Source organism: Galeopterus variegatus, unplaced genomic scaffold (genome assembly GCF_000696425.1).
Source record: "Galeopterus variegatus unplaced genomic scaffold, G_variegatus-3.0.2 Scaffold2215, whole genome shotgun sequence".
NCBI classification, from domain to species: domain Eukaryota; kingdom Metazoa; phylum Chordata; class Mammalia; order Dermoptera; family Cynocephalidae; genus Galeopterus; species Galeopterus variegatus.
In genome coordinates this window covers 265,685-275,770 of record NW_007728326.1, presented here as the reverse complement: position 1 = coordinate 275,770, position 10,086 = coordinate 265,685, and the positions used below count along the sequence as shown (strand labels likewise).

The following is a 10,086-nucleotide window of genomic DNA, read 5'->3' as shown; positions in this document are numbered from 1 at the left end:
TTAAGTAGAATGTTGTTTAATTTTCATGTATTTGTATAGTTTCCAGAGTTTTATTTGTTATTAACTTCTAGTTTTAATCCATTGTGCTCTGAAAAAATACATGGAATAATTCCAGTTTCTTTGAACTTGTTGAGACTTGATTTGTGACCTAACATGTGGTCTATCCTGAAGAATGTTTCATGTGCTGATGAAAACAATGAATATTCTGAGGTTGCTGGATGAAATGTCCTGTACATATCTGCCAAGTTCAATTGGTCTAAAGTATTGTTTAGACCTTGTGTTTCTCTGTTGATATTTTGCCTAGATGATCTGTCCAATGTTGAGAGTGGGGTGTTCAGGTCCCCAGCTATTATGGAATTAGTGTCCATCTCTTTCTTTAGGTCCAATAGTGTTTGCTTTATAAATCTGTCTGCTCCCATGTTGTGTACGTATAAGTTTATGTTGGTTACGTCTTCTTGTTGGATAGATAATTTTATCATTATATAATGGCCTCCTTTATATCTTTTTATGGTTTTTGGTTTAAAGTGTATTTTATCTGATATAAGAATAGCTACTCCAGCTTGTTTTTCATTTTTATTTTCATGGTATATCTTTTTCCATCCTTTCACTCTTTTTCTATGTGTGTCTTTACAGGGGAGGTGAGTCTCTTGAAAGCAGCATATTGTTGGGCTCATCATTTTCATCCAGTCATTCTGTGTCTTTTGAGTGGGGAATTTAATCCTTTTACATTAAGAGTTATTATTGAAAGCTGTTGATTTACTCCTGGCATTTTATTGATTTTTGTTTGGATGTCTTAAGTATCTTTTCTTCCTTTCTTTCTGGTTTACTGTTTGTCTTCTGTGTTCATTGGTCTCTTGGGATCATAGACAAACTTTTTTTCTCTTTATTGTTAGCATTTTTATTTTACTAGTGGGTTTTGTTCTTTCTTGAGTATTCATAGTAGTGAGGATTATTATTCAGTTACCAGATCCAGTACTCCCTTGAGAATTTTTTGTAAGTCTGGTTGTATAGTAGTGAACTCCTGCAGATTTTGTTTGCCTGGGAAATATACTATTTGTCCTTTATTTTGGAAGGATAGCCTTTCAAGGTAAAGTATTCTTGGCTGAAAATTTTTGTCCTTTAGTAGTTTGAATATATCATCCCATTCTCTTCTGGTTTTTAGGGTGTCTGATGAAAAGTCTGATGTTAGTCTGATAGGGGCTCCCTTATAGGTGACTTGACACTTCTCTCTTGCAGCTTTTAAGGTTCTCTCTTTGTCTTTGAGCTTTGCAAATTTGACTATAACACATCTTGGAGAGGATCTTTTTGGGCTGAATATGTTTGGGGATCTTTGAACCTCCTGAATCTGAAGATCTGTATCTTTTCCTATACCTGGGAAGTTTTCTGCTACTATTTCTTTGAATATGTTTTCAATGCCATTTCCCTTTTCCTCCCCTCCTGGAACACCCATGATTCTGATATTTGCTTGCTTAAGGTTGTCCATTATCTCTGTGAGACTTTCTTCAACTTTTTAAATTCTTTTTTCTTTCTTTTGGTCTGCCTGTGTTACTTTGGACAGCCTGTCTTCAAGGTCAGAAATTCTCTCTTCTGTTTGTTCTAGCCTGCTGGTTAAACTATTTAGTTGAGTGAATCCTTCAGCTCCACAGGCTCTGCTACATTCGTTTTCAGGGCACTGATTTCTTTGTAATTTTCCTCTTTCAGGTCCTGTATACTTTTTCTCATTTCATTGTGTTGTCTGAGTCTTCCTTTATCTCATTTAGCTTCCTTAGAATTGTTGCTTGAAATTCCTTTTCTGTTATTTCAAGGACTTTCTGTTCTATAGGATCTAGAACTTGAGGGTTATTATATACTTTTGGTGATATCATACTTTCTTAGATTTTCATATTTTTAATATCTGTCTGTTGATAATTAGTCATTGTGGCAGATGCTTTTACAGTCTACTTGTTCCACCCTGGTGTCTGCAGCATTGGCAGGGAGTTTTGCTGATCCTCAGCTGCCTATTGCTGCCTCAGGGCCTCATGGTTGGTGGGTCAGCCCTTTGTGGGGCAGGAACTTGCCTGGCTTGGATCCTGCAGAAGCTGTGGTTCAACACTGCTGCCTTGGGGCGTAGGTGCCAGTGGGTTGGGCATCTTGGGGATGAGAATTTGCCCTGCATATGTCCCACAGAGGGTGCTGGTTTAGTGCTGCTGCCTCAGGGTCTTACTGCATTATTTAAATTTTTTATGTATGCATCATATTTATATTGCAATGCTTTTCATTCCCTATAGAATTTACTAGATATAAATATTTTTCTTCTTTTTAAATTCTCCAAACAGGGAGAGTTGAGTCTTTAGTGGCAGAATGGTGATATTTCCATATCTTTTTTAGATGACTACAGCCGGCATTAAAAAAGACTGCTTTAGCAAGGTGAGAAGAGAACATTCCTGTCAGCTCAAGGTACAGTCTCTCATTCTTTCAGTGGAATGGGGAAACACAATAATGTGTTCTTTAATCCTTTCCATTTTTATGGTCCCCTCTCTCTTAACTAATTTCTTTCTCTTCCATTTCTCTCATCTCTCTGTCAGCTCTAACTGCCACAGTTTTGCTCTGTGCTACAGAATATCACAAAAAAGTAAGTCTGTTGTGAATGCAGAGGTGAGCAGGTGAGTGGAGTTTGGTAGCAGAATACACACTCTATTGAGAATTTTCTTTGCCGAAGTCTAGCCCTGCACACAGGAACAGATGGGGGCTCTTTAGCATGTTTTCAAAGCTTAGTTCTGAGAACCACCTACAAGGTCTGACAAGGCTTTGAAGCATACTGAACAGACACAAACTAGTTTTCTTTACCATTCACAAGGAGGAGCACATAGCAGCCTCTGAGTCAGCCAGCCAGGGTCCTGATTGTGCCATACCCAAGTGTAGAACCCTGGGCAAGCCATTTACTCGCTTAGCTTCCTTTTTCTCATGTGTAAAACTAAGAAGATAATAGTATCCAGCTCAGAATTGTTAAGAGAAAACATGATTAAGTGTGAAAATGTGACAAAAAATTAGCACTCAATAAATATTAGTGACTCCATAATTATTTATAATTATTATGACTGTCTAGGTCTTATAATATTATAATGATTTTAATATTATATAATTAATTATAAAAATAATTATTACTATATAAGTAATTAATAATAATAATATAAATTAATATATAAATACAAATTATAGTATATAATATGTAATATATAACATNAGTCTACTTGTTCCACCCTGGTGTCTGCAGCATTGGCAGGGAGTTTTGCTGATCCTCAGCTCCCTATTGCTGCCTCAGGGCCTCATGGTTGGTGGGTCAGCCCTTTGTGGGGCAGGAACTTGCCTGGCTTGGATCCTGCAGAGGCTGTGGTTCAGCACTGCTGCCTTGGGGCGTAGGTGCCAGTGGGTTGGGCATCTTGGGGATGAGAATTTGCCCTGCATATGTCCCACGGAGGGTGCTGGTTTAGTGCTGCTGCCTCAGGGTCTTACTGCATTATTTAAATTTGTTTATGTATGCATCATATTTATATTGCAATGCTTTTCATTCCCTATAGAATTTACTAGATATAAATATTTTTCTTCTTTTTAAATTCTCCAAACAGGGAGAGTTGAGTCTTTAGTGGCAGAATGGTGATATTTCCATATCTTTTTTAGGTGACAACAGCCGGCATTAAAAAAGACTGCTTTAGCAAGGTGAGAAGAGAACATTCAGTGGAATGGGGAAACACAATAATGTGTTCTTTAATCCTTTCCATTTTTATGGTCCCCTCTCTCTTAACTAATTTCTCTCTCTTCCATTTCTCTCATCTCTCTGTCAGCTCTAACTGCCACAGTTTTGCTCTGTGCTACAGAATATCACAAAAAAGTAAGTCTGTTGTGAATGCAGAGGTGAGCAGGTGAGTGGAGTTTGGTAGCAGAATACACACTCTATTGAGAATTTTCTTTGCCGAAGTCTAGCCCTGCACACAGGAACAGATGGGGGCAAAGTCTAGCCCTGCATACAGGAACAGATGGGGGCTCTTTAGCATGTTTCCAAAGCTTAGTTCTGAGAACCACCTACAAGGTCTGACAAGGCTTTGAAGCATACTGAACAGACACAAACTAGTTTTCTTTACCATTCACAAGGAGGAGTGCATAGCAGCCTCTGAGTCAGCCAGCCAGGGTCCTGACTGCCATACCCAAGTGTAGAACCCTGGGCAAACCATTTACTCGCTTAGTTTCCTTTTCCTCATGTGTAAAACTAAGAAGATAATAGTATCCAGCTCAGAATTGTTAAGAGAAAACATGANTATAAGTAATTAATAATAATAATATAAATTAATATATAAATACAAATTATAGTATATAATATGTAATATATAACATGATAATATGATAATATGATAATATATATTATATTATATTATATATATAATATATATAATATAGTATATGTGATATACTATATTATATAAATTAATTATAATTATAATTTTTCTAGTTAATTAATTATATTATATAATTACATAATGTATATAATTATAGTACATGTAAATTATATAATTAATCGATTAATTATATAAATTGAGTATATAATATAAATTATATGATATAAGTTATATTATATAATATAAATTAAAATATAAATATTTATTAATTATGTAAATAATTATTAATTGTACAATTATATAATGTTTTATAATATTATAATGTTTTTAAACTACAGAGAGCAACACAGTGAGTCATAATCAATTTAGTGGGTAGTAATCAGCCATAAAAAAGAAATTAATAATACTTTCTTAAAAACAGAGTACATTGCACATATAAAGCTAATGTAAAATGTATTGCTCTCTGTGGCCTATGGTCAAATGAGTTTGAGAAACAATGTGTCTAAGTTACACAAGTGTGACAAACTGAAAAACTTCCGTAACTGTCCTCTCAGGTTCACTCATTTATGCCCCTTTCAAGTAAAGTGAGCAGAAGCAAAAGAGTTTTGGAAACATGCTGAAATGATGGATTTTCTTGAAAATGCATGAGTGCTGGGCTGCTGTGAGAAGTCAGGGGCAATGGTTCGAGACATCCTTCCTTCAGAAAATGCCCTTGTACTACTTTGGTAGATTTGAGGCAGGGGATAAGAGTTTGTTAGAACTAGCAAGGCCTAGGGGCTTGAATTTTGTTTTCGTTTGAAACTTCGTATTTATTCAAGTACTAAGAAGTGTGACTGAAAGTCATTAAAGTTCCTTTAGTTCAAAAATTCTGTCTCTTGAAATCCTATTTTTAGTAGGTAATATTTGAAGAGAAAACTTCCTAAAGTTTAATCTTACTAGGTGAGTAAAGTGTAATAGTTTTGAATTCTCATTTTTCTAAAAGATTCATATGGTACTTTAATGATTATGGTTTTTTAAGTCTCCATTTCTACCGCCTATCTGTATTTTTTGCTCTGAAAAGGTTATAGTAGCACAACACTATAAAAATCAAATACATTAATAATTAAAAATACATGGGAGAAAAACAGGTTTGTAACTAGAATTTGAAAACTTCAACTGACATTTTTAGGAAACTTACGCCCAAGAAACTGAGTGATTATTAACCTGTAGAATCTACATATTTTTATGCATACTATTTAATAAATATAGAGAAAGCAATTATAAATAACTGTTATCATGTAATAGTGTATATTGCTTATGGTTTAGTTTATTTGGTTATTTAATATTCCCTGCTGTAATATTATGAACCATTCATATGAGTGCTTTTAGTTTAAACAGAACTAAGTTTATCCTCTCAGAGAGGAAGATTATTTAGAGAATATGACCGAACATGTACAACACTGCAGTTCTTCTGTTCGTATCATGATTTCAATTAAAATACATCCGTAGTGCTAATTATAGAAACTAGGTATTCCAGAGAAAGCACTGTTGAAATCAAAATCATGTGCATTACCTAGTATACAAGAGATCACAGTTTTAATCACATTGGCTAATATGTATCTCAAGTATCTGTAAAGAAAAGTAGAAAAAAATTAAAAATTAAAAATGCATGTGTATCTGTGTGTGTGTGTGTGTGTGTGTGTGTGTGTTTATATATAAATCCATACTTGCAAAATATTTTCTATAAATATAAAGATCTGGTTTTCTATGAAACAGTAAAATTGACTTTTTTCCTCCTGGGCATGTTACCTGCAGGTTTGGTGGTTACAACTAGGGGCCTAGAGACTTGGGGTAATTTTGGGACATGGAGGTAGTGTGGACTAACCTGGAAGATGGATCATGGAGAGGTTCTTAATTAGTACATGATCATATCCTTAGGTTCTTTCTTTAAGAGTCATAGAAAAATCTCTCTTGACTATTTGCTCATTTAAAAACTCTGGAAAAATTATTTTAATTCCCAATATCAATTTTCTTATCCCTATATTAAACAATAATTTCAGAAAATGTGTTTTCTATCTCATCACTGTAGGTTGATCAAGAGACATGTTAAAGACCAATTGGAGAAAAAACTAAATTAAAGGGTAAATATACTTTACATAGGTTGGAACAGTCATGTATAGTAGGGTGTTCAGTTAATGACCCATGAATGAATCCTATCTTGAATATCCACATTCTTGTGTAATGTCCTCCCACAGTGATGCTGAGGTTGTCCATGTGACTTGATGTGTCTAATGGAATATGCACAAATATGACAGTAGTAGACACTTGATAAATACCTGCACATTGGGGCTTAGCCACTAAGAAATTTGGTGCTGTCCAAGAGTTTCAGGCTACACTGCTGAAGAGGTCACATGGAAGAGACCCATGCCATCTCAGTCAACGGTTTTTGCTGAACACCATTTTGGACCAACCAGCCTCAGTAGAGCCACCAGGTGACCATAGCTATATGAATGACCTCATACAAGACCGTTGCATCCAGCTGAGCCAAGCCCAATATACAGAATTGTGAGCAAATAAATGGTTATTGTTTTAAGCCATTAAATTTGGGGGTGGTTTGTTACCCNATAGAAACTAGGTATTCCAGAGAAAGCACTGTTGAAATCAAAATCATGTGCATTACCTAGTGTACAAGAGATCACAGTTTTAATCACATTGGCTAATATGTATCTCTTAAGTATCTGTAAAGAAAAGTAGAAAAAAATTAAAAATTCATGTGTATCTGTGTATGTGTGTGTGTGTGTGTGTGTGTGTTTATATATAAATCCATACTTGCAAAATATTTTCTATAAATATAAAGATCTGGTTTTCTATGAAACAGTAAAATTGACTTTTTTCCTCCTGGGCATGTTACCTGCAGGTTTGGTGGTTACAACTAGGGGCCTAGAGACTTGGGGTAATTTTGGGACATGGAGGTAGTGTGGACTAACCTGGAAGATGGATAATGGAGAGGTTCTTAATTAGTACATGATCATATCCTTAGGTTCTTTCTTTAAGAGTCATAGAAAAATCTCTCTTGACTATTCGCTCATTTAAAAACTCTGGAAAAATTATTTTAATTCCCAATATCAATTTTCTTATCCCTATATTAAACAATAATTTCAGAAAATGTGTTTTCTATCTCATCACTGTAGGTTGATCAAGAGACATGTTAAAGACCAATCGGAGAAAAAACTTAATTAAAGGGTAAATATATTTTACATAGGTTGGAACAGTCATGTATAGTAGGGTGTTCAGTTAACGACCCATGAATGAATCCTATCTTGAACATCCACATTCTTGTGTAATGTCCTCCCACAGTGATGCTGAGGTTGTCCATGTGACTTGATGTGTCTAATGGAATATGCACAAATGTGACAGTAGTAGACACTTGATAAATACCTGCACATTGGGGCTTAGCCACTAAGAAATTTGGTGCTGTCCAAGAGTTTCAGGCTATACTGCTGAAGAAGTCACGTGGAAGAGACCCATGCCATCTCAGTCAACGGTTTTTGCTGAACACCATTTTGGACCAACCAGCCTCAGTAGAGCCACCAGGTGACCATAGCTACATGAATGACCTCATACAAGACCGTTGCATCCAGCTGAGCCAAGCCCAATATACAGAATTGTGAGCAAATAAATGATTATTGTTTTAAGCCATTAAATTTGGGGGTGGTTTGTTACCCAGCAATAGATATATTCAGTTATCTGATTGGATATACCTTTTATGCTGTTGATATTGTAATCAATAAATGATAGTTATGAGTTACCTATCATATAAATTTTTAAAAAGTACCACTGTCTCATAAATGAGTAAAATAGAAAATACACAGAAAATAACCAGAAAAGAGATTTAAAAATGAAATAGCAAACACAAAATTGTCTTTATGAAGAGATTTTCTTTGCTGAATTACCTCTTTGTACTGTATAGTCAAAAATGATACATATACTTCTATATATGTGGGTACTTCAAAAAGTTCACAGAAAAATTGAAATAGAATATAATACAAATTCTTCCACAAACTTTTTAAAGACCCCTCATTTGTATATATAAATTTATATATTTACATATATAGAGAGAGAATTTCACTTGTGGAACTTACTGAAGCATGATTTTCTGTGAAGCATGTACTGGAAAATCTTGCACAAAGATTCTTCACTTTGTGTAATGGCCCTACAGGTACATTGCGCTTGAAGGACTGTTCCAAGGGTACCAATGTAAGCTGCTTTGCAGTCATCATTTCCTGAACAAGTGAGATCCTGTTTGCTTAAGGTGCTCATGCAGGTCTCATCTTCATGGCACTTTCTATTCACACGCCGCCAGCATTTTGACTGAAATGTCTTATAGCGCCTCCTAAAAAGAAATGGAATTAGCCTCTGATAATGTTATTTTACATTAACACATCTGATGCTCCTTCACCTAATGAAAGACTGATATAAAACAAAACACCTCCTAGATGCCAGCACATAGTTGAAAACTAAGTTTGTACATTCAAACATCCCAGTAGAGAGTGTGAAAGGAAAAAAAAAAAGTAGAGGAACATTGTGAATTATTGTCCTTTTGTGATGAAAGACCTTGACTAAGTTTAGAACTCCCTGGATAGATTTTCCTTCATTACTAATTTTGTTTTATGCATTATGAACTACTTGTCAGATTTATTAGCAGTTTTTTAAAGCCAGATGTGGTTTTGTGGCTAGCATTTGGCCACCATCATACACCAAGTGATTTCAAATAAGTTTCTTGACCTTTCTAGCCAGTTTTCCCACAGGATGAGAGGTTATGTACTCTTTCTCAATATTATTAAGCAGACTANTTCATTACTAATTTTGTTTTATGCATTATGAACTACTTGTCAGATTTATTAGCAGTTTTTTTAAGCCAGATGTGGTTTTTGTGGCTAGCATTTGGCCACCATCATACACCGAGTGATTTCAAATAAGGTTCTTGACCTTTCAAGCCAGTTTTCCCACAGGATGAGAGGTTATGTACTCTTTCTCAATATTATTAAGCAGACTAATTAGAATTTATGAAATGCTTTGACATTCACTGGCAGCAAGAGCTAATATAAAGCAAAACATTACAAGTTTATTTAATGACCAAGATAATCCATTGAAACTGCATCCATTCATAACTTTTCTCATTATGCATTTAATTCTTGCTGTAATAGCTTTCAATAAGTCTGGATAATGTCATTTTATTTTATGTTTTGAAACTTACAAAGTATGAAGATATTCTTCTCAATGGAACCAAGGATTAATATCTTCCAACTTAATATTTATTATGTAAAATAACTTTTTAACCCTTTATTGAATAGGGTGCCATCAAATGTGCATAGAAGTCCTCTGAGTACATGATGTTTGTTATGAACTTATTTGACCACATGGTGCTACTCTGCTAAAAAGCCAAAAGTCACCTTGTTTTCAATAATCTCATATTTAAGTCATCTTAAAGGATCAGCTTTTTAATACAATGGTGAAAATTAATTACATTTTAAAATTTATAATTAAGAAAATACTGCAAATTTCCTGAACATAGAACTCTGAGGCCAGGAGAACAAATATGTTTCTTTAATGTAATTAAGGGTTATATATAAAATGACATCTAAATATAAGTTTTGAAAGTATTGATTGTTATTTAGGAAGCTAATAGATAATAAATACATACCTAGATGCCATTTATTCCTTTTTAAATATGTGA

General features: G+C 34.5%; 1 protein-coding gene across 1 annotated transcript in view; it reads right to left on the bottom strand.

The window, feature by feature from the left end:
- GFRAL (GDNF family receptor alpha like) overlaps nt 1–10,086 on the bottom strand; it is a 78,494-nt gene that overhangs the window by 37,710 nt on the left and 30,698 nt on the right. Inside the window, exon 6 of the mRNA XM_008580944.1 lies at nt 8,492–8,742. Within this exon, the coding sequence (XP_008579166.1) occupies nt 8,492–8,742 (251 nt within the window). The remainder of the gene's footprint in view (nt 1–8,491; nt 8,743–10,086) is intronic.